Source organism: Bicyclus anynana, chromosome 14 (genome assembly GCF_947172395.1).
Source record: "Bicyclus anynana chromosome 14, ilBicAnyn1.1, whole genome shotgun sequence".
Taxonomy (NCBI): domain Eukaryota; kingdom Metazoa; phylum Arthropoda; class Insecta; order Lepidoptera; family Nymphalidae; genus Bicyclus; species Bicyclus anynana.
Window position 1 is genome coordinate 5,770,015 of NC_069096.1, and position 27,623 is coordinate 5,797,637.

The 27,623-nt window shown below is 35.3% G+C and overlaps 3 protein-coding genes across 5 annotated transcripts in view; 2 read left to right on the forward strand and 1 right to left on the reverse strand.

The window, feature by feature from the left end:
- Positions 1–26,378, reverse strand: part of LOC112046187 (active breakpoint cluster region-related protein) — a 36,838-nt gene extending 10,460 nt beyond the window's left edge. Inside the window, exons 1-19 of one of the 3 annotated variants that reach the window (XM_024082734.2) lie at positions 25,938–26,378; positions 24,242–24,473; positions 23,540–23,732; positions 22,776–22,932; positions 21,160–21,409; positions 20,756–20,897; positions 18,693–18,834; positions 8,837–8,953; positions 7,142–7,327; positions 6,607–6,804; positions 6,314–6,433; positions 6,054–6,176; positions 5,389–5,586; positions 4,572–4,781; positions 3,900–4,095; positions 2,950–3,143; positions 2,298–2,461; positions 1,677–1,816; positions 818–963 (exon numbers count right to left, since the gene is read on the reverse strand). In XM_024082734.2, the coding sequence (XP_023938502.1) occupies positions 818–963; positions 1,677–1,816; positions 2,298–2,461; positions 2,950–3,143; positions 3,900–4,095; positions 4,572–4,781; positions 5,389–5,586; positions 6,054–6,176; positions 6,314–6,433; positions 6,607–6,804; positions 7,142–7,327; positions 8,837–8,953; positions 18,693–18,834; positions 20,756–20,897; positions 21,160–21,409; positions 22,776–22,932; positions 23,540–23,732; positions 24,242–24,473; positions 25,938–26,213 (3,384 nt within the window). In that variant the 5' untranslated portion in view covers positions 26,214–26,378. Of the gene's footprint in view, positions 1–817; positions 964–1,676; positions 1,817–2,297; positions 2,462–2,949; positions 3,144–3,899; positions 4,096–4,571; positions 4,782–5,388; positions 5,587–6,053; positions 6,177–6,313; positions 6,434–6,606; positions 6,805–7,141; positions 7,328–8,836; positions 8,954–18,692; positions 18,835–20,755; positions 20,898–21,159; positions 21,410–22,775; positions 22,933–23,539; positions 23,736–24,241; positions 24,474–25,937 lie in introns of all 3 variants that reach the window. The other 2 variants (XM_024082735.2, XM_024082733.2) reach the window with 2 other exon arrangements.
- On the forward strand, positions 10,321–14,170 carry LOC128198726 (myb-like protein F). Its single transcript, XM_052885426.1, has 4 exons — positions 10,321–10,486; positions 10,678–10,772; positions 10,848–12,537; positions 12,603–14,170. Exons 1-4 carry the CDS (start codon positions 10,408–10,410, stop codon positions 12,836–12,838), a joined length of 2,100 nt encoding a protein of 699 aa, XP_052741386.1. The 5' UTR covers positions 10,321–10,407; the 3' UTR covers positions 12,839–14,170.
- On the forward strand, positions 15,956–17,766 carry LOC112046188 (uncharacterized). The gene is made up of 3 exons (XM_024082737.2): positions 15,956–16,106; positions 16,208–16,745; positions 17,380–17,766. The coding sequence occupies exons 1-2, from the start codon at positions 15,971–15,973 to the stop codon at positions 16,720–16,722; spliced, it is 651 nt and encodes a 216-aa protein (XP_023938505.2). The 5' UTR covers positions 15,956–15,970; the 3' UTR covers positions 16,723–16,745; positions 17,380–17,766.
- Positions 26,379–27,623: the final 1,245 nt, after the last annotated feature.

Genomic DNA, 27,623 nt, shown 5'->3' on the forward strand with positions numbered 1-27,623 from the left:
AGGGTTAGGGTAGGGTAAGGTGGGGGGAAGGAAGGGTTAGCGTTAGCGGTAGGGTAGGAGTAAGGTAGGGGTAGGGTAGGGTAGGGTTGGGTAGGTTTACGAGCAGGATAAGGTAGAGGTAGAGAAGTTTACATCAATTTTTACGCGGACGAAGTCGCGGGCGTCCGCTAGTGATTTATATTAATTATTTATCTATGTTTTTTTTTTGAGAGTTGTGATAGCCCAGTGGATATGACCTCTGACGGAGGGTGTGGGTTCGAATCCGGTACGGGGCAAGCAACTCCAACTTTTCAGTTGTGTGCATTTTAAGAAATTAAATATCACGTGTCTCAAACGGTTAAGGAAAACATCGTGAGGAAACCTGCATACCAGAGAATTTCTTAATTCTCTGCGTGTGTGAAGTCTGCCAATCCGCATTGGGCCAGCGTGGTGGACTATTGGCCTAACCCCTCTCATTCTGAGAGGAGACTCGAGCTCAGCAGTGAGCCGTATATGGGTTGATAACGTATCTATGTTTTTTATTCACTGTGGCCACATGGTGGGTCTAATTTTCAATTAAAAATAAATATACATGACTATATTGCAGGTGATTTATATTTGTTTATTTTTTCATTGTTTATGTTTTATTTTTCTGTTTCTTTTTTAATCAATGTACCTTATAATTTTAATTTAGTATACTTATTTTAGAATAGTTTATATAGGATGTTGAACAGTGTACATGGCGGCACCTTAACTGGGTCCTATTTAAATCAGTGCTGCTTACTTGTTTTATAGGAAGTGAAAGACGTCATTAAAATAGCCTGATAACGATACATACGTGCGACGTGCCCCACGCACGCAGTAGCTCTGGGTACAGCGCGTCGGTGAACAACGCTTCGGGCAGTTCACGTAAGTACAGTTTCAAAACTCCAGTGACAGAGTGAACGTCGACCTCCTTTAACAGCTGCTCTGCTTCATAGGCATCTAAAATTAAAAAAAAAAAAAACAGTTTCCTTTAGACGAGAACGACTGAAGTAAAATTTCTTTCAAAAATAAAATAATACACGAAAGAGAAACTTGAAAATAAACAGTTAATAGCGCCATCTTTCGTATCGGATTTACTTCACAAGCTACTTTAGCCCTGTGTTTATTCGAGTTGTGTCGTAGTTCAGCTGTTTTGCTACAGATGGCGCGTTTTTAACTAACGGTATGTCATTTCAATCACACTTTTCGTAACGCATTCACAGCTTACTCCCTAACTCAAGCACGCGTAAAGAAGTTTCACTTTAAAAACTACAACTCTTTAATTGTGTAAGTTTCTAAATCAACAAAATCCGAGATTTAAGTAGGTAGATCTAGTAAGGAGTTAATTGTAAAACTCCTATGACATTAGCAAAGGCGTGGATAACTGGACGCTACGGTTTATGGATTGTAACTATATTTCGGGCTGTGTTTACAATATACACATAGGTCAGATAAGTGCGAAATTCTGCCTCCTAGGTTTATTGCAAAAGTTGCGATTATTCTGATATAAACAGAAAAATCGCAACTAATATGTACATAATCGTAACTGATACACAACAATGTTGTTTGGTACAAACAAAAATGGCGGTAGTACTATTACGGACTAGCTCTGTCACACAAAGTTATTGAACCATAAGGGAGGCTGTATATAAGAACATATTATGTATACTTACTGGTCTCGAAGCTCTTCTTGAGGCGGTTGAGGTCGGACGCGCTGCCGGACACTCTGTAGATGCCCACCTCGCCGATGCCGCGCCGCTCCACCTCGCGCACGCACGCGCTTATTATGAACGGGATGGTGCGTTTCTCACGTCTGGAAATTATATTTTATTTATAAAAAACCAGACAAATGCGAGTAGAAGTAAATTTTTTTAAATTCCAAAAAAATATTTTTGAAATCCTCTTATCAAGACCATTCATTTGATGTATCACACGATGAAGTTAGTAAAAGTTTTTTTTTTTTTTAGCTTTCCATCTTACCCCCCATAAGTGTCCCCCATATTCAAATTTTATCTATTCACAATACCTGTATTTGGGTCACAAGAATTGATATGTGTACCAAATTCATTTGGATTGGTCCAGAACATTAGGGGAAAACAGACAGACCTTAAAATGTGCGCGAGGCGGATTATAAGGGTTCCGTTTTTGTATTACGTACGTTCGGAACCCTAAAATCAATAATATAATAGTAGATTATGAAACGGTTGCATAATGGTTTTTAAAACTAGAGTGTATTTTGAATAATGAACACGCTGTCGTCCACCAGTCGCGCGACAGCTGTAGGTATCACTCACTTGGCGACATGCGTGATCTTGGCACCGAACAGCGCGCCGGGCTTGGCGCTGGGCACGTGTCTCGCCGAGCGCTCGGGCGGCAGCACGCGCACGCGCAGCGGCAACGAGCCGCCGCCCACGCACACCGTGCGCGACACGCTGTCGCCCACCCAATCACGCGATAACTGCGTATCAAAGAAGCCAATCACTTAACCAAAAGAGCGATAGACTAGTAGCACACATACGCGATAATATTATCGTTATTATTCTCAGACCAGGTGTCATAGGACCTGTCTCGCAAAGCGTTATCCCTCTGTGAAAGTATATGATCATGATCTAACGTGTTTATACAAACTGCGTCTATAGAATCAAAGTTTCATTGTGTTAAAATTACTTGTGTGTGTATTACGATTTATTTTACAGTTGTGTGTAGTGTAAGGACACAGGATATATTTATTGGTGTTAAATATTTTCGATAGTGAGTTTATCTCGTCCGCCTCAAAAAACGAAAAACAATTTAGTTGGTGAATTTGAGTGTGATACAAGTCCAAACTCCAAAGGTAATTAGTCTGAATTATAAGATAAAGTTGCCTAAATAGTACCATAGCTTATGTCGTAACTTTTTATTACAGTCACGGGCGTCTGCTAGCGCTTCATAATATTTAATAAGTACCTTAAGCGTACACTTCCCTCTCAACACGGGCCGCGCCGCGTCTTCGTACAACAGCAGCCGCAAGTTCTGCGAGCCCTCGAGGTCGAGTGTGAAGCTCTCGTTCCAGCGCGGCTGTGCGCTGCGGCAGACCAGCTTCGACTTGGCCTTGCGGAAGTAGTGGCCGTATGAGTCCACTTCAACCACTATATAGTAATCTGAAATACAAATTATATAAAAAAAATCTAGTCACTTCAGGGTAGAAGGTTAATAACAATTGGATCTAGTAGATCAAGTTAAGATCTGATTTCACCACTGATATCAATAATTAGTAAAGCCCAGAATCAGTCATTATACCCTAGCGGAAATAAAAGAAAATATTTTTTTTAACAATTTTTATTATACAAATCTACGACTTAACTTTAATACTTTCGAAATAATATTCATTCTCTCTTAAGAAATGCAACACTAATATGGGTAATAATGGCGGATTGATGACGTTTTCAATGCAGTAGTCGATTTGACGTTTGCTGACAATTGTCATGTCATAGTTGCTTCTTGTCTAGTCATAGGCGCCATCTTGATATAACTCAAAAACTTGGGTTTTAATTTTATTTATTACTTTTTATTTAGTTAGATTTATTCACTTTAGATTTTAATATAATCCTAGTATTTTTTAAATTTTAATGATACGGGATACAAGAGTGGACATGAAATGGAGCATCACCTTTTAACATTTGTTTATCCGATCTCTAAATTATAAACAAACCTGAAAAGAGCAGAGATGAAATGAAATATGCTCCCAAAAAATGCAATTGTTTACATTCCAGTAGTTTGACTTTCTCTTCTTCATCCAGCCCTCGGACTCATTCCTGGCAGAGCTTCCGCGCTGCCTAAATTGGGTTAACGTTGCTGCGGTCCCAATAAGAAGCCTACAGCAAACACAACCAGGAATCAGGAAAAATCCAACTAACCTGCAGCAGTGTCCAAAGGCGCGGTCATGCCTCCAATATGCAGCTGCAGGTCCCCTAAGAGGAGAGAGTCATCCCTCCCACTCCGGAGTAGATACGAGCCCATGTCCGTCTGTAAATAGCTTCGGCACGCAGTGACCCAACTCTGCAGCTCTAGCATCGACACGGTATTAGTGCCGGCGGGCGGGGCTGATGATGCCTGTCGAAAATGTACTGAGTAGTAAATAAATTAAAAAATAAAAATAAATATCAGCCTGCAGCAGATGTTAATGACCAGATCTTAGTCGAGGCACGTGAGTGTACCACCAAATGGGCGGCGTTAACCCTCCAGTGATCCTCATTTGGTTAACGCCAGGTTAAGCAACGTCATCACCAGATGTTCCTCCAGCTCGGCGAGCTTATTGCATTACATTTCTACTGCGTCTTAAACCCCTTAATATACTACTTGCGAAGTTAGATTGATAGAGGATAATCGAACATGATAGTGTAGACACAAACTTCGCTACGGTCCGTGCAAATACAACTCGCTTCGCTCAATTTCCGAACGTTGTCGGTTTTTGCCTCAAAGGACTTGAAACGATCCGCGATACGAACACGACGCTACTATACTATTCGGCTCAGTTCAGGATTTCGTCGAAGTTAGTAGTGTATTTGTGGCTTCATTATACAAATTACCTGTAGAGCATGTATGGAGTCGATCCACTGCGTGCGCTCGTACTCCGAGCTGAGGAAGAACACGTGCTGGCGCTGCAGCGCCGCGGAGCCGGGCGCGCGCGCTCCCACGCGGAACACCAGGTTGGGCGACGCCAGTACAAGCTGTCCCTCCAGCTCAGCCAGCTTCTTTCGCTGCTTCTCCGCTGCGCCGCGACCGCCTAGTCTTATTTTCTGTAGAGTCCAAGTCGTTATTTACAGTTACCGAATTCGCAGTTTCATAATTCACGGCCTTATTAATTAATTTTGCGAACCACCTTCTACAGAAGACTTAAGTGTCGTATAAAGTAATTACGCGTGTACTTTAGACCATACGACTGAAGTAAAACTTCTTTGTAAATGAAAAATAAAGCCCCATCTATAAACCTCAGGCAATTGCATCGCAATAGTTTTTTGTAAAAAGGTGAAACAATTACTTTTTGGAAAGTTCTCTAAGAACGCCATCTACTGGTAGTTTAAAACAAGAAACAGTTTCATTATGCCTGTAGATGGCAACACACTTCCTAAAACTCTCGCCCGATTACACTTTTAGTAACGTATTCACTATCTTAATGTCTTAAGTTAAGTCACGGGCGTTACATCTTAGGTCACATTTAATTATCATCATCAATAAGCCGACAAGAACATTCAAGTCAAGAAAAAACACATGACAGACATGAGACATGAATCGTGCCATCTTTTTCGTCCCAACACAATAAAAGAGAGAGCGATATTTTTCTCTGTCGCTATTGGTTGAAGCAGACGTGTTTCCTGTACGTCACTGAACCACTAAATCACTCACCTTATCATCTTGCGCCGCTCGCTCCTCCGCGAGTATGACGTCCCGCACGGTGCAGGCCTGCGACTTGAGCGCCACGATGTTGGCCGGCGAAGTCTCCCGCTCGGCCGCGCCGCTCGCGCCTTCGTCCTCCACAACCACTATGTCCGGCAGTGGGATGAACCACTTCAATTCAAAAGTGAACTTGTCTCTACCGGATGCCTAAAAAAAAAGATTAGGTAAATAATATAAACACTGACAAAAACTAATAGTTTTATATAAACATGAAATGATAAAATGGCTTAAAATTACATCTTGTGTGTAAAACTGCAGGAAAATTCTTCACTGGAATGAGTAAAGTTATTTCACTAAATTCCCTTAAGTTGCAAAAAATTCCCTTAAGGTTCGTCACACAAACGCGCTTGGTTTTTTTTTTATTCTTTACAAGCCTTTGACTACAATCTCACCTGGTGGTAAGTGAGGATGCAGTGGTGAGATGCATGGAAGCGAGCTAACTTGTCCGGAGGAGGATGAAAATCTCCTCTCCTCAAAAAGGACTACCGTCTTATAAATTCACCGCGCATACCACTGCGCTACGCAGGCCGTCAAAATTACTCATAACATAATCATAACACCACTAGGAGTACATCCAAAGCTATACGGAGCTTCCCGGAATATATTGACTATACCTTGTATTTGGCACAGGCTATGACGTCATTGAAGAGGAACAGGTGTCTCAGTTTACGATGTCCATCTGACAATTCCACAATGAAAGAGTTTTTAACGAGCCTCCTTTGTGCACGGTCAGCATTCTGGAAATTTACATAAAAAAATTATATTTAAAGTCTACAGTACACTGAATATTCAATACATATTTAATTGTATTTGGTGCAAGGTTGTGATTAGATTCTTTACGTAATAGCTACTTTAGGTATATCAATGTTCTTACCGGGAACATAGATTTTGTTTGTATAATATTGAACTCGTCGAGGAAATGCTGCGTCATGTTTAGCGCCTCCGTCAACATCGCGTGGTCGGGGTGACTGGCCGGAGTGTATTTGATGAGATCCTACAAATTAATATTCATACATTACAAGAAAAACTGTGACTTAAGACTTAAACTGTGTCTTATAAAAATTCAACGTCGAAAGCAGTCGGATTCAATAATAAAAAAATATTTTTTTTTTATTCAAGGACTAGTTTACAACAACAATACATATTAATGTCTCTGGAGCTACTCACATGTAAGACGAGCGCGTTTTTCTGCACTCGCGCGACGGGTTTGTGCAGCAAGTCGTCGAGCGACACGGGCTGCCCGCGACACGCGATCTCGCGCGTCAGGTCGGAGAAGCGCTGCGAGCTCGCACAGCGTCTCCGCACCGCGTCCGTCGCCCGCCCGTAGTTGTGCAGGAACGCGCCGTACACGTTAATGTTTTCCGCCTAAAAATTAACAAATCAAGAATAATAAATTAACCCAATTTGATCTTGAGTTCCTTCAGTTTAAATAGCCTGAAAGAAATTCCAAAACATTCCCATTTTTTAAAAAAGGGGTATTCTGTGTGCCTAGTGGGAGTTTTCAATATTTTCATACTGTTACTATCACGGTGACGTTTACGCAAATTTATATGGAATTGAAACAGTTGTGCAGTAGTGCCACTAGATGGCGCTGTTTCAATCCCTTAGAAATTCGCGTTTACGTTACGTGACGGTAACAGTATCAAACTGCCACTAGGCCCTCTGTTCCCTAATGAAAATAAATAAACAATTTCAAACTTACCATCTTTTTGAAATGAATGCCAACAGACAGAGGCTCTTCCCAACTTGCGACTGCATTTTTCAGACCCTCGAGGAAGTTCTTGTGAAGTTCGTGCAGCTCCGATATCTTGTAGAATATTGTCCCAAATTCTTCTTCAGTGATCACAGGTTGAGATGTCGATAGTGTTGCTTTGATTGCATTCATGTACTGCCGAACAAACAATCATTTGTTCTAGTATTTAATTAAATACAGCTAACAATCAACCAACATTTTATGAGCTATTATGTAGTGACCGCTCTTCACATTGGCCTACATGTGGCGAATATTGTGGTTGTTTCGGAACACCCGCACTACAAGAAAGGCAACATATTGGCCAACGTGTTGGCGTGAAGAGCGGGCAAAAGGCTCAAACGATCTATGTACTACGGCCAACTATTTGGCCAAATGCAGAAGTGGCCTAACATGAAGAAGAAGCTTCAATAGCTATATGATTAATGGGCCAGACATACAGACGGTATAAGTTCGTTCGTCGTCGTTCGTTTCAGATAGCAAGGGTACGGTGACAGTCAGCTATATGACGTTCATAATACATACTATTATCGTGAATCGCGGCAAACTTTTAAGAGTGAAACCAACAGAAGGAAATGTGCACGAGTCGTGTTTATTAAAAAAAATATATGTATGTATAAAGTATAGCGAAAGATTAACAAAGTTGAAATACAACATTTTGATGTAAAAAATTAATTAATAATCAACATCTATTAATAATTTAAAATGACAACACCATTGTGTTAGAAATTCTTATCATCACAATGGATATATGCTGATGTTATTTTTGGCTTATCCAACCTTCTAGTCTTCATTATAATTTGTATGTTAAATGTTTTATTGTTTGTTTGAAATGAAATTAAATGTATTATCTCCGAAACTTAATTAACAAACTGAAAAGGACAAATCTGGTCTCTATAATAATAGAGACCAGATTTGTCCTTTTCAGATAAGCCAAATTATTTAATCATCACAATGATATTTCATTGTGATGATTAAATAATTTATTTTGATAAGGATTTAAGTTTAGTTGTATAAATAATGACGTAAGCCTAAGTATATAAAATTAATATTTTTTAATACACAAAAGGTATTTGCTAATATATAGAAGATAAATATATAGTGTCGCGGACTTTTTCGTAGAACCTATTAAGGTACATAAAGCCTCCATACATTGATTTCCATTTTACACAATGGTTAAGGCAGCGCATGCGAATAAGTCTGTTAAGAGGAGTTTCGGCCGACCTGTATGACAAAAACTGTGATAACCCTGCTAATATATATGTATATACCAATATAAAATAGCCTAGCATAGCATAGCATTCTAACAGTGAAAGAATTTTTTAAATTGGACCAGTAGTTCCGAAGATTACCCCTTACAAAGAATATTACAAACTTACAAACTTTAAATCTTTATATTATTAAATAAAAATAGTAAATAATATAGATGAAGACTTTCTTGTGAAAAATTACTTATTTTCATCCATTAAAGCGGGGTAAAAAAAAACTTCACAAGCAAGATAGGCCGCGGAAGACTTTTCATAATGGTTAACCATTTATTTGCTGAAATTTAAACAGGACCCAAAGACAGTGAGAGCTCTAAGAAAATTACCATATACAATTATACAGTCATTAAAGTGTAAAGATAAAAAAACACATAATTCTCACCTTCTCCATGACATAGAGACATTCCACATAGACGGTTTCGCTTTCTATGATACTCGTGACGATACATCGATGCATTGTGAGACGCTCGGCCTCTGCATTGTTACTTATATTGGATTCCTGAAAATAAATAATGTTTCTGATATATAAATAAATACTTCATCATCATTAATAACCCCATATTCGGCTCACTGTTGAGCACAAGTGTACTTTCAGAATGAGAGGGGTTATGCTAATAGTCCACCACGCTGGCCCAATACGGATTGGCAGATTACGCACATGCAGAGAATTAAGAAAATTCTAAGGTATGCAAGTTTCTTCATGATGTTTTCATTCACCGTTTGAGGCACGTGATATTTAATTTCTTAAAAAAAACATACTCGTAACTCGCGCCCCAAGACGGATTCGAACCTACGCCCTTTGAATCGAAGGACTATCACGGCTGCAATACATAAATACTTACTTATTGCTAGTTTAGCAAACACCACCATAATACCCGTACTAAAACCCCTATAGTTTGTAATAGCAGACGTCCCACGGTTCCATCCACGTAGGTCCCTTAACCGTGAGAATATTACGTGGATAGAATATAGCCAATGACGTGGTGTGGCTCTCTGTAGGTAAAATAATTTTTAAAATCGGTTCAGTAGATCCGTGAGATTATCCAACCAACCAACAACCTCACAACCCTCTTTATAACATTAGCATAACACGTTGGACTTTGTAGTTCTTACCATTTTAGTTGCAAATTATTTTTACAAGTTCTTATTAACTTGCAAATGTGTATGTATATGTTTGTTTGGGTGGATAGGATAAGAAATGGAAGATGATATCTTCAACCAATTTTGTATACAAATTGAAGTTGGATGTTATCACATGGTTAACTTTATGACGTCGTTCTATATCCAACAGGGCGGCACAATATCGAAGATGGTGGACTATTTATTTTTTAATGTACCTCTACAATATGGGTATCAAAATATACTCATATTGTAGAGTACTCAGATAGGTCTTGCAAGGAAAATGGTGGTTTCAATTTTTAGGGTTCCGTATCCAAAGGGTAATACGGGGCCCTATTACTGATACTACGCTGTCCATCCGTCTGTCATCAGGCAATAGCTCATGAACGATGAAAGTTAGAGTTGAAATTTTCACAGCAGGTACACAAATTGTTATGTTAGTAGTATGCCACTATAACAAAAATATCTAAGGATCTGGGATAAAACATTTAAGGAGGCTCTCATAAAACAAACGTGATTTTTTGCCGTTTTATAGATAATGGTTCAGAAGCCTTGGTATGCGAGTGCGACTCGCACTTGGCCAGTTACATTTTTTTTCACCAGTAAGTTTACACTGATTTCATAACAATCGTCGCTAAATAGCGTATTGTGAAATAATAAGGCAATTAAGGCATGGTTTACAAACATACAGACCTATTTAAGAAGGGGAAATGGGATTTAAACAATTACTGCATATTTAAACTTAACTATTATCATCTAAGTGGTTGTATAATGTGTTATTTGTTAGTCTGTTGGTATATCCTTGGTATTTTAGCAGTCGTAATTTTTGCTTAAATGCTAACATACACGATGTGGTTATCATTTCTTTTAGTTTGCATATTTTCATTAACCTTTACAAAAGGGCAATTAGACAGTAAGTACATTCTTGGACGTATTGTTCAAAACAATAAATATTTTAGCCGGTAGTCATGGATTGAATTTCAAAAGCATTATAGTATCTCCTAAAGTAATAACAGATTTTAGCTTTACGAGCTTTATTAAACGTTTACTGAGGCCTTGCAAAAGTTTTCAATTATGATTTTGTTAACGTTTTACAATTTGCAGCTTACGAAGTACAGCAAATTAACGTAACTCCACTCCACGATGCAATTATATTTAATGATATTGCTGATATTATAAGTGATTTTGAAAACGATATTGTAAGTTAAAACTCACAACAAAAGTAATATAACTTAATAAATTGTCGAGTTAATTTTTTTTTCTGTAACTTTTAGAGTACTCAAGTAAATAAAAACATGTTCAGTGATAGTGAGAGTGATGAAGATATTGATGAGCTGTTATCGGAATATCAACATTATTTAGATAAAGCGCACAAACAGAGAATGAATTACATCGAAAAATCTAAAGTTAAAAACAAAGTTCCGCTAGTTCATCATGAAAAGTATACAAAGATGAAGGGAAGTACTCGAAATAAGTATGATTTTTCTAATGACTACTATAATAAAATAAAGACACTTTCAGATCCATTAAAGTTATTCATGCCAGATAATTCAAAAAGAAACCAGGATAACAAGTCCGAGTTAACGGATCGTTCACTAGCTTTTAAAGGCACGTTGCTTAATTTAATACCTACTATACCAAACCTCAGTAACAAAAATATTAATAAACCAATATCATCCTGTTACTGCAAAGAGAATGAAATTCCCTGCAAATGCAGTTGTAAACAATGTTTTATTTTGACAAACTCCTTGCCCTATAATCAAAATATAATGAAAGAAAACTTCCCGAAATCATCAAAAATTATACATGAAAATAAAATGCATAATTTCAACGACGACAAGATTAATTTACGCATTAAGATTGATGTGAAATTACCTAAAATACTATCTGAATTTTTACATAAATATCAGAATCACGACGAAGAAGGCATACTGTATAAAGAATTTACATCACCAATAAATTTACCATTAGAACACTTCAATTTTCCATTTCCAATAGGTTTAATACGTCATAAGAAAATGTACGACAAATATGACAATAATGCCATGCAAAAATTTACAATACATAAAAAGAAGAAATCCCATTTAAGCAATAATAGTAAAAATCACACGGGTAAGAAAATTATAACATTTTCTGATAATAATAATAAAGATCAACCAACGGAATATAATATTAGCAACTTAATCACGAAAAATAGTTCTGTGGACTCTAATAATAGCGAATTTTATAAATCTATATCGCATACCAATAAACCTCTAAGTATATATAAAGTCAAAACGCAAAATGTGTCTTATAATTCTCCAACTGAGATTCCTTTTAATCAAACAATTTATTTAACGGTCAACATAACGAAAAATAATAACGAAAAAGACACGAATGATTCATTAAAAATAGAGAATAGCATAGAAACCGATTTTGATGACAAAAGAAACAAAACTTCTGTTAAACCGTTACGCTTAAAGCGCGAAGTATTAGAGAAAAATATTACAACTGTTACACAAATTAGTACGAAAATTCCTGCAATAAATGTTACTCCACTAGTTGAGAATTATAAAAAAGAAGCCAAAAAATTTAATAAAACAACAGTGGAAGAGGATGAATTATTATATTGGCCAATTCAAAGTAAGAATGTTACATTCGTAAAATCTAAAAATATAACAGCTGTAATTGTAGAAAGAGAAACGAAAAAAGCAAAGCTTAACATAACGGATAATAAAATGCGTAATAACCGAACCTCTGTATTAGAACACGCAATATTCGGAGATGTAAACTGGGATGACATTGATACTATTGCCCCTGTATTTATGTCTTTTGTAGGCAAATATATTAACGGAATATTAACCTTTTGCTCGCAGAGTGTATGCCACTCAATGAAATGCTCTGAAAAAACTTGTATCCATAGAATTTGTACCCCAAGTAACAGATTTAATTCTAAAGGACACTGTACAGGAAACAAAGAAACTGGTAAGTAACATAACAAATGCGAATCGCGCTTAATAACGAACGTCTAATGTGTTATGCTTTTACAGATAGTGTCGCTGCCATGGAATCGATTATGGATTTACCATCGAATATTGGTTTTGAAATTGTGAATATTTTAGAAGACAAAATGATAGGGAAAATATATGGAAAGGCGACTCTCTGCATTATGTCTAAATGTACAACTTTTGTAACATCTAAGAAAAAATTCTTGAGATCAAAATGTACAAATAAAGATCTAAGTTTAGGGCACTGTCGTATTGAAAAAAACGTTAATGTTACATAATCGTGACGCAACTCAATACCGTGCTGCAGTATAAAGCAAACAACAGGTTTTCTGTTTACAAACATTAAGTATTGTACCCACTCATAAAGCTCGTGATAAAAAATTAGTATGCCTTGTTTATCTTTAGCTGTTACAATGAAAGCCAGTTCAGGCAATTTTCAAAGAAGTTTTATTCAACAACAATGCTAGTTGTGTTTTTAATAATTTTGTTACCAAAAACAAATCAAGTAAGTTTGATTGAATAAATGTAATGATATGTATATGTAAAATTTTATAATGGTAATTTGTATCGTTTGATTATTTCAACTGCATGTTTATTCAAAATTCTATCATTCATAAGTCAGCCAAGCCACCCGACCTACCAGTATATTAATATCACTTGTACTTTAACTTTAATGTTGCGAAAAAGTAAAACTAAGGTATCCTTGAATTAAAACATATGTGATTAAAAAAAAGTTTCAATTACTTAATAGATTTATTGGTGACAAAAAAACCGGAAATGTGCGAGTCGAACTCGCCCACCGAGGGTTCCGAAGGTAGAATAATTTTAAAAAGTTCAGAAATCGAACTGCGCAGTTTTGCCGAGCTTTTCCCAAATTTCAGACCATCTGTTTTTTTCAGATTTAATTACAAATATATAGTTTTGAGATTTTAATTGTTCCTTTACTTGTGGTCTATAACGATGTTACTCGCCAAATTTTATAGACCTAGGTCAACGGGAAGTACGAGGTTTAATTACCTTAAGAGTGACAAAATATGCGTTTTTTTACAAAATGATTTTTTTACGTAAACTTAGAATTTAATTTGATTTTTTTCACAACTTCGTAGGTCCGTAGACCTGACTGTACCTACGGTTTATATTTCAACTTAATACCCGTATTCTTGAAATAAACTTTACAGATAGACAATAATCTATAATTCTTGGAATAGTTCTCGATCACGTGAGAATACTGGAATGGGAAATATATCCTATGAGAAATAACGTGGCTTTCTAGTGGTAAAAGAATTTTTTTAAAATCGGTTTAGTAGATCCAGAGATTACCTACTTTATACTAATAAAAGTAATAATTTAAAAGTGGTAATTTTTATGGTATTGTAGGAATATTTTATTCCCGTATTCTCACGGGAACTACGCGGGGCGTTGACTAGTTATAAATATTAGTATAGAATTAGTATATTAGCCATATCTGATTTATAAATCCTACTTCCTACTAATATTATAAACGCAAAAGTTTGTTTGGATGTTTGGATGTTTGTTACTCTATAACGCCGCTACTACTAAAGCGATTTAGCTGAAATTGGAATGGAAATAGATTATACTCTGGATTAACACATAGGCTTTTTACTTTTTATCCCAAAAAATCCATGGTTTCCCGAGATTTGCGAAAACTGATGATTTTGATGGAATGAATGTTTGTTACTCTTTCATGCATCAACTACTGAACTTAATTATCTGAAATTTGGTATTAAGATATGTTATAGCCTGGATTAACACATAGACTACTTTTTATCCCGGAAAAATCCATGGTTTCCGAGGGATTTTTTGAAAAACTAAATTCCACGCGGACGAAGTCGTGGGCGTCCGCTAGTATGACCAATATTTCTATTCGACTCTAATAGTAGGGGAGCCGAAAAGGGGATTTTTGCAGTTATTTGAGCGTGGCAGATAAACGTAAGGGATATAATATATAAATACATAATAAATACGAAATACCTTGCACGTTGTTGAGTACCTCCACCAAGTCTGAGCCCTTAATATTGGTGGGTACGTTTAGGGTTACTCAACCGGAACGTCAGTTAGGGGTATAGTAGGTAAGTTAATTACTTAAAGGTGTGCATTTCAAAAATCTAACTATTTCAGCGTAATGTAATGAATGGGAGGGTCCCAAAGTTACAAAATAAAACCCTTATATTTTAGTTCTGGAGTTACGAGCGCGATTAATTTTTATTTATTTTGAAGGAAATCATTTCTTAATTAATCGCTTAAATTTTCTGACATTTTCAGTAAGTCAAAGTTATAAAAATTGCTTTTAAAGTCTGTAGATTTTTTCCACCATTTATCTAGCAAATGCAATCGGTCCCCATGACGCTGTAACTGCAAATTTAGCAACCCGAACTCTACTATAATTAGTTGCATCGACTGTGTTAGGAGTGTGTATACAACAACAGTATTAATTAATTGCTTATTGCTTAATTGCTTATTTCCAGAAGATTAAAATCAGTTTACACTTTACAATAAAAAACAGTTTACAGTTTACAAAAAAATAAAAACAGTTTGAAATTACAATTTTTTGAGTGATAAATAATACAATTTAAGGACATTATTATTTTGGAACCCTCGAAACTTTAGTTTTAAGTTAACGACTAATTATCACCATTATCTGATAACATTACCTGACGTTTTAAAAGTGCTTGTAAAGTAATTAAAATAAATGAATCCTGTCTTTGATTTTGACTAAGGTTAAAATTAGTTAAGGTATTATTATTTAAGGGCCATATTTTAATTTCAGAAAAAGGAATCTTATCTTAGTCCATGGTCTTCGATTAATAAAGCCACGCCTAAAATAATTACTTTCGATGCTGCTGGTCACGTAACCTTGAAAAATATACCCAAAAATAAAATAATTAAATTAAAAGAAATTGCCGAATATTATAAAAACATTATATTCCGTGTTAAGGATCACCCTTTAAGTAATTCAACTTATGTCGAGAATGAAATAAAAAAATTTATATCAGAAAGCTTGCGTCCGCAAAAGAAAGTAAAAGCATTGACAAACTGCAATAAGGACTTGAAACTGTGCAGATTTTTATTTTGCCCAAATATAACAGAATATTGCGTTTTGTGCAAAATTCAACCAAATAATAATTTTAAGAATTCCACTAACTGTGAATCGTTTAACACAGGTTATCTGATTAATCATGGCTTATTAAAAAAGGGTAAAAAATAAATTTAAAAAACGATTTGAGTATGAAATATTCACATTAAGAAATTATTTATCCAGTAAACTGCCAATGAATCTTAAATATTATGGGATGATTATAAGTGCTGTGGTATGTTTCTTCATAACTCATTAAGTAAACATTCCCGAAACTGCCTTATCTCGTAAGAGATAGGGGCATAGTTATAAAAGAATGACGAGGGACTATTCAAACATTTACAATTTGGAAGTTGCAACGAGTTACCTGTCCAATATGTTCAGTTCAAAGAGTCTCGTATCTATTTTTGTTTTGTGTTTGGTGCATGAATCTCTAAGCAAGCCATATTCAAGTAAGTTGTAGTTAGGTAAAATTTAATATACACGGTAACCAACTTGATTTTAATTAATTATCTGTATGGAGTGTAATACAATATAACTTCAACGCTTGCAGGTAGTGTAGAGGGTCGCGGTGTCGGCTCCACATTATGGGGTTGGATAAGTTATCCATTTACATGGTGGAGTTCTGATGTTAACGAAATACCATTTGAAACAGGCCCAGGTGTTGGAACGAATCCCTTTGACGGGTCCAACTCTGTTGAAATAGAAAGTTACAACGTGAGCTTGTGGTGCACCGATCAGACGTGCACCACAATTAAGTGTAACAGGTTAGGTTGCAAGAATATCACATGCAACTTGTACGACACTGATATGACTGGAGAATGTAGGCACTACAATACGAAGGTAAAACCAGAGGAACCAACGACGCCAAGATCAACAGAAACGTCTTTAAAACCCCAGCCAGAAGACCAAAAATCTGAAAACTCGTCACAACCCACCGTAGTACCAAACACAGTTATATCGTCCACTGAAAACTACAACACCCAGGTTACCGAAGATCGTCCGCTGGAATTAGAAGCCGTGTTATCGTCAACGGTTACTGAAAATGTAGAGAAAGAAGTGGCATGATGTTTAAACGCCGTAATGAACAGGTAAAATCCAACTCCATACATACTCGTACTTATATTAGTATTTTTCAGACCATTGCCAATTCGAATACTTTTTCTAAATGTGCAGCCGAAACCGCAATCGTATTATTCAATCTGAATTAATATTAATTACCTGGCACTTCAATACATTGTTCTTAGGAATATGTATTGTCTGTGAGCGAACGCAAGGTTTTCAGTCATTTTTTAATACGACGTCTCGTCTTTCACGTCATAAACACTACACAGGTAAAGTGTATAAATGTGTTGAATTGCCAGGTAACAATAATTCACGTATATAATAAATATGTACTTGTACAAGAGATAAATTATTAATGTATTATGGAGCTTAGACTCATTATGCTGCTCACCAAACAACTGTTGGACAACTGCAGAGCTTGAGGTGAGCGAATAATGTTTTGACTCTTTAACGATAATTATCAAAAGTTAATGATAAACACGGGAAAGATGGCTTAGTATTCTTCGAGGCACGGGGTGTAACCCGATTGAGGAACTTTTTCTTTTTTTAATCTTCCTCGTGATCCTAAGCTACATTATTTAACCAATGGACCATCAAGGCAGTTCTAGTTATAGAATTTAAAATACTTGATCAAAATTGAAATATAATATGTTTTTACAGATGCGGCTATGAGAAATAATGGCACCTATAATTTTTTAACATTGGATTTAGACGAAATACTTCTGAATTATATTGAGAACTTTTTCACACAGCATATAACAAAATTAACGAATAGATTAATTAAAAACATGAACATTGATTCAATTTGTTTGGATGGAATATGTTATTACTCGCGTTGTCAAAATTATTATAACTGTGAAGTAGAGTTTTGTAAGTATCACCTGATCACTGGGAAGAAGGTTTGTTCGTCCAACAAACCTAATGATCGATTCAAACAAAGCCAAGATACAATTGAGAATGCATTGCAAACTAACGAGAATACCTTTAGTAATTATAACATGGAAGATAATGAGGTTAACTTAATTAATAAATAATAATAAATTAGTTATTTTTCAATTGTGTTTTATTTTAAATAAATATTCCAAATATATTATCCAATAGCTGTATCTTAGTTATCATAAAGTATCTTCCTTTGGGGCTAGATAGTGATGTGTGTATTGTTTAAGTATATTAAACAAAAAGTACTTTACGATAATTACAAGTAATGACGCATCAAAAGCACTAATGATGATTGGGAAAACTGTCAGTTATGGAAACTTGGTAAAAAACACATTTCTTTCTTTTAAAATTTTACAAAAAACAATTAGGCAAGTCAAAGAACTCTACAACAGATATATATGAAAACAGAGAAACATTGTGCAATTAAGATAACAACCTGTTGTTCTGTCCAAGTTGTAAGAATCAGATAACACAAGCTTTGTGAGGGAGTCTAAAGTCTCTACTTAAGAGACGCGTATACAAAACTAGCATACGCCTCGCGGTTTCATCCGCGTAGCACCCGTTCCCGTTCAAATACGGGGATAAAATACGGCCCTTTTTACTCTTTACAGCTACGGCCTATTTACGGCTTAGCAGACTTAGTAATGGTTTAAAATATATCATATATCAGTTAGTTTTTCAGTTAAATCATAGAAAACAAAATTTTTTTGTAATATTATTCATACTAGCTGACGTCGCGCGGTTTCACCCGCGTGGTTCCCGTTCCCGTGGGAATATGGGGATAATATATAGCCTTCCTCGATAAATGGGCTATCTAACACTGAAAGAATTTTTCAAATCGGACCTGTAGTTTCTGAGATTTTCAAACCAACAAACAAACAAACAAACTCTTCAGCTTTATAATTTTAGTATAGATACGAGTATGAAGAATTCAATGTACTAGTCTTAGGGAATAATCACTGAAATAGGGATGAAGAACTCTGGTATTTTGGTGGGGTGGTAAATCCCATCGTAAAATCTTAATTATGACTAACCTGATGTTGAAGTTTTCTCAAAACAGGTGGGGTCGCGCCGGCCTCTGTGTCCGAAGATATAGTCCGCAGCAGCAGCGGCGTGTCACTCGAGTCGGCCAGCTCGGAGCTTGTCTCGCTTGGTTCCGTGCCTTCGCCCGCTTGCCTAAAAGGGTAGTTGACTCATATCAAATTTAGGCAATATTAACTTCGCATAGTACATGGAATAAGGGTCCGAAATACATCGTTATCTGTATAAATAAAAATGAATTGCTGTTCGGTAGTCTCGCTAAAACTTGAGAACGGCTGAGCGGATCTTGGTCTTGAAATGTTCGTGGAGGTATAGAGAACGTCTAAAAGGTGAGAAAAACTAGAATAATTGCCTGGAAAACCATAAAAACAACCGTTTTCTATTTCTCATACAAATGTTTAAGAGTCAAGCAGAAGAAGTAGGGGTAGGGAGGGGTAGGGTAGGGCTAGAGTAGGGATAGGGAAGAAGTGCACATAAGTCAAAGCGAAGCTTGACCGGGTCCGCTAGTTAATTGATAGATGTTATGGATTTCTTATAAAACTTAATTTTAAAATAATATATTTTTTTTAATTTTCCAAACGTCTAGAACGTCGTCAATTTTGTGACGTCACAATGTTACTTGACGTATTAAACGTCAAACTAATTGTTAACTAATATTTTTGTCAAACGCTCCGTTTGTAAAGGATTTGTTATACTGACGTCATGAAACATTTGAAATATATACCGTCATGGCCGACAGGCGTTTTGGCTCGTATTGTCAAAAACATATTTAAAAACTAAAATTTTTATGTAATCACGTCTCAAGAAAATATTATAGGACGATAATGAACTATATATAAGACCATTAAAAAAAAGTGTCAACTAGCCTATTGTACACATTAATCATAACAGATGATACTCTGTTATGTAGAGAGTCGTGATAGCCCTGTGGATATTGACCTCTGCCTCAGATTCCGGAGGGTGTTGTAGATTCAATTCCGGTCCGGGGCATGCACCTCGAACTTTTCAGTTGTGTGCATTTTAAGAAATTTTTTGTTCAGGTGTCTCAAACGGTGAAGGTCTAACATCGAGAGGAAACCTGAATACCTGAGAAATTACGAGTAGAATGACAAATTGATGTTTTAGATAAGCCTCAACTTTTAAATGTTATGTTGTTACTTATGTCCTATGTCTTTTATACTTTGTTGTCTTTAATCTATGTCACAACAAAAAGCATTTTGGAGGTTTCTATAAAAAAAAACAATTGAGTTCCTAAGACTATTTCTATATTTCCAAGACTCCCCTGTCTGTCCGTCTGTCGCCAGGCTGTGTCTCATAAACCGTGATATTTTGACTGTTGAAATTTTCACAGATTCTGTTGCCGCTATAAAATAAATAAATATTTAAGGGGCTCCGAACAAACATGATTTTTTGATGATTTTAAAGATGGTACAGAACCCCTTCGTGCGCGAGTCCGATTCGTACTTAGCCGGTATATTATTATTAGTCAGAATGCTTCAATATACTGACTGACTAACAGCATTATTTTAAATGATAATTCAAGTCAACTAAACCGTTTTAAATGGGGCGCTTCCGTATTTCGTGTTCCTGCTTATGTATTAATTAAAATATTTTTTGACCACCAAACAAGCACCAGTATTTCGTTGCGAATTGACTTCAATATGTTTAGACCGAGAGTGTTTCGACAGTATAATGGCGCAGTAGGCAGTGACCGTGCTTTATGCATCCTCTGCCGCGGGTTCGATTCCATCATCATTTTCTTAGCCTTGACACATTATACTCATATCCCATCATTATATTCATACCCGTCAGCTAGGGTCAACCAACCTAGGTCAACTCGCGACGTCGACCCCAGTCATCATCATTAACATCTGATAGTGCAGAAGTATGGTAATACTTCGCATAAATCGTCTCCGCCATCTTAAGAAGACATACTTGCTGTTTTAGATGAAGTATGGCGGATTTTGTATAAGTGACGTTGCACAGAATCTGTGAATGCTTACACCTACGACTACGCCTAGCTACTAGATGTTATGTCAAGGAGGCATTCACTCACTGTATGAAGTAGTGTATGTTGACGTAGTTGGGCGCGGTGGCGCACAGCGGTGAGTCGGGAGCGGGCGGCGCGGACGCAGTGCAGCTGAGAGGCAGCGTGCTCGTACCGCTCGACCCGTCCTCGGTACTCGAGCCTGCGCCTCCTACATTAAAATACACGAATCTTGAAATTACTTATGGAGAGGAGAGGTTAAAAGTTCATAAAATTTCTTTAAAATTGAAGGGGGGGGGGGGGGGCGCGTCGCTTTAAAGCCAATTTAAAGACACGATCGCGCTTTGTGAAGTTAAACCAACGATACTAACCCAATATACAAGCAAATTCTCACAATAAATCCAGCAAAACTATTATTATAAGCAAAAATGTTGCAATTTCATTTTTTTTTTAATTATACTAATTTACCGTACCTGCTTGTATGTAAACATATTCTCCGTCATTAATGTCGACAGGTACTTGATCGTAGTAAGGTTCGTCTTCAGCCGATGGGACGGCCGCCGGTAAGCTCTCCAATGATATAGGGGCCGACTTGTCGTCCGATGCTTCGGGCAGGTCGGGAGTTGTAGACGTCACTTCTTCGTCAATAGATCTAGGAGTCGCCGCACCACCCGACCGTTTACGCTCAGACGATAGCGAGTTAATTGATTCGTAACTTTTTACCTATAGAACAAATATTTGTAATAAATATTCTTGAGCAATAGTAATAGATATACATGCAGTAAATAATGAAAAAATAAACAGCGTGGTATAAGACTCTAACATAGTTTTTTCATCAGACAGGTTTTTATAGACAAAAACTAATAGTCCTCTTTCCTCTCGAACTATGTGAAACGCCTGTACTAGAAGTACGACAGTAGGGATGGTGAGTTTTTTAAACTGTATATATCCTGTGTATAACTGTCGATTATCCTGTATATAAATGACCTGTAATTCATGGACAAAACGAAAAATCCGAAATAAGATATAACTTGGTCATATTAGGGATAATTAGATGGTGTATCTACCATTGCATTTTATCCATTAATTACGAGACAACCTGTATATTATAGAGTATGATAATAGCAAACTTTTAAGTACAGGTTAGTATATAGTTCAGATTAATTCTATCTACACATTGTGATAAGGAATCTCTCGAAAATATTCATAGGTAGAGATATAGAATACAGATCTAGATGAAATTAAGCAGTGAGATAGATTATAGTCTAATAGCCGGTCTTTTCATTCTGATATTTGTACTCTGGTGAAACCACAGAACACAGCCGAAAAAATAAAAATTAGTTTATTTTCATTCATATTTCGTATACAAAAAGAGGACCACAAAATATATAAATATACTCATTCTCCCATAAAGCTTTCGAAGCAAAACTAGCTAGTTAATAATTGGATCATAGGAGTATTATCTTATTTCATTCACCAAAATAACATACGCATAGTATTAAGGAGTACTTTACTTGTATGACTAATGATATAATAGGTTGATTCATATGTTATTTATATTGAGAACAATGAATGGCGGGCATAGGGAAAACTTTAGGTTAATAATAACGTAATTTATTCCACGCACGGCATCTACTTTGACGCTTCAAAGTGTTTACATTACATTATAATTCTAGATTAATCCACACTACTGGTTTCGTATTACAGCCTTTTTCATTAAGATAAACATACAATCACTGATATTATAAACACAAAAATTTGTGAGGACGTTTGCTACTTCTTTCGTTTTTCACACAATAGTACTGAAAGGATTTGTACACTTTCACACTTTCTGAAAATACACTTTCTGAAAATGAATTTGCATCTTTGCCTGTTAGCGAGTGCGAGCACCAGCGTTTTTTTAGGCAAATGCACCAATAACAACCAGTATTACTCCTAAAGTAAATTAATATTTTTGTGTTTCTGTTACAGATGGTTGTCAAAATATTTTTTTTTTGTTTATTTACCCTATTTTTAATTTGTTTGTTGGTAAACAGTATTCATCAAAAAAGGCTGTAGTATAGATACACTTAAACAAAATAATACTAACTCTTTCACTTATGGATGGTGTGGACGCCCGACTACCAATGGATTCCCGTGACTCCGCGTTACGAAGTCTCCGTGTAAGGGATGAAGGTGGACTGTCATCCACCAGACCTGTTTCAGGTAATGATGCACCTCTTTTGTTGAACACTTTTGGTGGTGGCCTACAAACAAGTGTTATTGTTTTAACCATGTAAGTAAGAAAGTTCTCTAATGCAACATGATAATTAATGAAACATAATGTAACTTAGCTTTCCAAAAGCTTAATTACTGCAACAAACTATTAAAGAGTAAACTTGGATATTAAAATTATTCCTGATAAACCTCAATGTCAAATACACAACAATATTTTAGCAATATTCCAGACAGAGATTAAAAGGTCTATTATGTTAATCAAAAGTGAAAAAAATATACTTTCCAAAAAAATAAGGATTCAATGAGATTTGTAGTCTTTGGTATTCATTATCTGAATGGCTTTCCAATTTACTAATTTGTCTTCAGGTTCAGTTACCTATCTGTTGTTTTATGAATCACTTGTTATATACTTGATAAATAATACACATATGAAATATATTATTGTGAATAGATTAATGAATGAACATATTGTATGAGACTTGTTGACTACAGTGCAGAATTTTGATATTAAGCACATATTTTCAACAAAGTTCCAAACACACAATTAAAATACAATGTACAATTTCTGAATCACACATACATACACTCTGCTTAATCAGAGTATCAAAAAGTAATAAAGAAAATAGGTTTACTCACTTTGGTGGCACTTTCTTTTTAGAAGCAGATGTTGTCTCCGCAGAACTACTCTCTGATGATTGTGGAGAATCATCTGACTTCTTGGCCGCATTCTCTGCAGCTTTCAAGCCATTGACTTCAATAACTGTTACAAAATCACCTGCTTGTGATGCTGGACGGGTTCTATTTTGTATTTTATTTGTTGTTTCTACATCTACTGAAAGATATATTCAATTTCTTCATGATAGGCAAAATACTAGAAAAAACTGTTTACTGTTATGGTAGTTAGTAACTGTGCCAAACTGTGCATAGAAAGAAATTTAAAATTCTAATACATTTGAGCTCGCAACATGGCAACATTTTTGCTCTAGTTCAGTAGGAGTTTATATATTTAGGAAGAGCTAACATTGTGTATTTCTAAGGTCTAGGAATCAAGAAGTGTTTTATCAATTACATCACTACAAACTGATAGATGTTAGAAAATTGCTGCTTAATTCATGAAAAAATTATAAAGAATGTAATAGATCCAATAATTAATATAATTTTTATCAAGTTTCATATTAATTCAAAAATTTATTAACTAACACCTTAACACATTTAGATTTTGTGTTATTAAGAATGAACTCAAGACATCATTTTCACTTTAAGTCACAGTACAAAAGTATAACGTTTGTATTCCAGTGCCAGATATAATAAATTTACATAAAATAATAATATCCTTACCATTATTAGCAATATCAGTCCGTTGTACAATTTCACTATTGCATCTTTTACGGGCAGCCTCCGCTGCTATGTTTGAGGACAGTTCGTTTATACACTGATTCACAGAGCTCCTCTCGGCAAAGTTTACAGGTTTACTTCTCAAATGGACTTTTTCTTCTTCACATTCCAAAGGTTCAATTGAGTCATCACTCTTTAAACTTGCTTCACTTTTCTTCGATAGTGAGTCACAGTCCTATGAAACAAAACAAACAAATGCTAGAACCACAATTCTATACTTCTATGATAGTATGTATAGCCCCTACAGTGCAACATATATATGTATATAACAAATCCTACATATCTCGGCCCTTGAATAACTTAAGGCATAGGATAAGGAATAAAGCCTCATTTGTTAATTCTGCAACTATATCCATCAAACAGAAATAATGTTGCAGCAAGAAGCAGGGTGGTATTATAATTTATAAACTGAGCACACTCATGAAATACTGTTATGCTTGTATATGCTCTAAATGAATTATGTGATGTATAAGGCTACTAATGTTTTGTAAACTGTTTCTTTCCATTTGGCCAACATCATGTGTTCAAATCTACTTTTAACAGCTTCATTGCAGCCAGTACATATGCAATATGTATGCATACAACTACACAATATTGTCACTTGGCAGACATCAGACAAAAACTACTGTTTAGGATTAGCTATATTGACCAACTCAATATTTTTCATTACTGTTTTAAAGACACTGCCAAATTTGCAGAACACAAAAAGGGGCAATATAAAATTAGATATTTAATAAATTTAATTGAATAATGGAACCAGACATAATGATTTCCATATTGTAACAGCTATATACAGAATACACACTTGTATTAATATATGGACAATTAACAATAAACCTTACATACAGTAAACAACAATAGAAGCTATACTATAAGAACTTTATTAGTAGTAAATTTTCACATGTAGGCAATACAAGAAGAATATAATATATATTTTGTAATTTGTATTACAATAAGTCACTTAAGGCATCTCATCAGTGGAGTAACTAGTACCATCAGTTGTATCAGTGATAGAGGGCCCCAGGACTACAGGGGTCCCTTACGTGTGAAAGTAAAAATTAGTAAAACATAGAAAATAGATTACCCAAAGATCTGCCAACTAAACAACTGAAACTTGCTGAAGTTAGCCCCTCCAAAAAGTATTCAAATTATTCTAAATATCTAGTTTTAATTAGTTGAATACCAGTACTCCAAATGACTCCTAATTTGTTCAATCATAAATCTAAATGTTATCAATTAATCATCAAACATAAATGTCTAATAAATACATTTCTATTTATACTAAAATATTGTTTGAATGGAAACAACAAGATGACACAAACTAAACCATTTTGGTTGGTTTTGCAAATTAAATTTCTTTTTCATTTTTATGCAACAGCTAATTACTTCACAAATGTTTATGGACTAATAAAAGAACTAACACCCCAGTCTAATTTAAGAACTAATTAACTAAACAATAAGACAATAAGTCTACTTGCAAAGTGTAGTAGGTAAATTGTGCTTAACATTACTTATTCCAATTAGATTTAAATTGAAAATATGTCCTTTTAAATATGCTAAATATATCATATTAATGTTTTCTCACATACATTCTTGGATGGTATTACAAAAGTGATCGTCAGATAAGCCATTGATTTACCTGCTTGCTATCAGATGCCTTATCATCATTCGTGTCAGTCCCCGAGGGCGGCTCCGTTCTACTTCCTTGGACTGCTTTGTGCTTCTCGACGTCGGACAGTAGAGTTTCTAAATATTCCACATAAAACTCTTCCTTTTCCAACTCCTCCCTAAGGATAGCTACTTTCTGTTTATGTTTAGCCAAATTGGCTCTTACATCTTCCTCCCAAGCGGCTGGTAGAGTACTCTCAGGAAAACGTTGCACCCACACACGTTGAAAATCCCCGAAGACACTCATCTCTCACAAAACGATTTCATGACAATTAAACGTTACAGTAAAAAGATATCACAGTATTCCTCAGTGAAAATGTTTAAGAAATTCAGAAAATCTGTCATCGCAAAACCATTTTTTTTTGTCGTTGTCGCAGTTCGCACCACAGATTGCAAATTACAAATTCATGAAATTCACACCCATATCCACAGATTACATAATTATTATGACCAAGGAACATATTTACTGAGGCGATTATAACTATGACGACAACTATTGAACTCTACGTTAAGGAAGTTGAAACCAAAGATTACAGTGTATTATTGGAAATAGATAGGCTACTCGAACTTTTCGGAACGAATGTGATAGCGCCATCTAGTGACTAGATACGGTATTTTTAGTATAGTAAAAAGTATAAAAATAATAATGCATATTTTTTGTAAAGGAGAGACATTTTTGATTTTAGAATAGTTGAAGAAACCTATTGAGAAAAACAAAAAAAAAAAGACAAAAAGTTTTTCTTTGTTACCCCCGGGCTCGAACTCAGGATTATTATATTGTAACTTTGTTTTGCACCACTAGGCCAAATGACTATGTGAAAAATCGTTGAAATTAATGTACACTTACTGTTTTTCTTTAATAATCCCTTTGCTTTAGAAATACAAACACATTCTCTCTATTACGCGTCAAAATTAAAAGGATAAATAATTCTTTTTTTTCGGTTTTTTTCCGTACTTACACGGGTTTAATCTCTAACAGGGTTCCCAACTTAGGGGTTTTCCCCCCAGATTTAGGGGGAAAATAAGTGAAATGGGATTTTTTTAGGGGTCTGAAATTTTTAGGGGTATTTTCAGGGATTTTTTGTTTCTTTAATATTTTTAAATTGATGATAATTTTAATATTTTTTTCTTGACCTAGTGACTTATAACGATATATAATACGTTATTCTACAACCACTCTGAGGCAACTGGCGTCAATTTTCATCGACTAATAAATATTGTTAAATTTATTCACTGTCAACATGTATGTTTTAAAAAATCTGAATCTCAAGATAAAGACATAATATTTTGTCTGTTAAATATAGACTTTTGAAACATATTACAGTATATTATATTTTTAGGGGGACAACTCAATAATTAAGGCGATTTTAGGGGTTTTTTTACAAAGTTTAGGGATAAATATTTTGGAGAGTTGGTAACACTGATTAGAAATTTTAATGTATCAAAACAAAACAATATTTTTATTTTTCAGGTTAGAGAATTTTAAAATTGAGCAAAGTTTTACTAATTTATAGAGTATAGTGGTCTTAGGAGCAAAGTTTACTTCGTTTGTGTTATTGTTACTCAAAAATATAAAAGTAAACAAAAAAGAAAACTACCTCTATCTACTTTTGTCGATGTCAATTTCTTAAGAAGTTTCTCATTAAAACAACCCTTA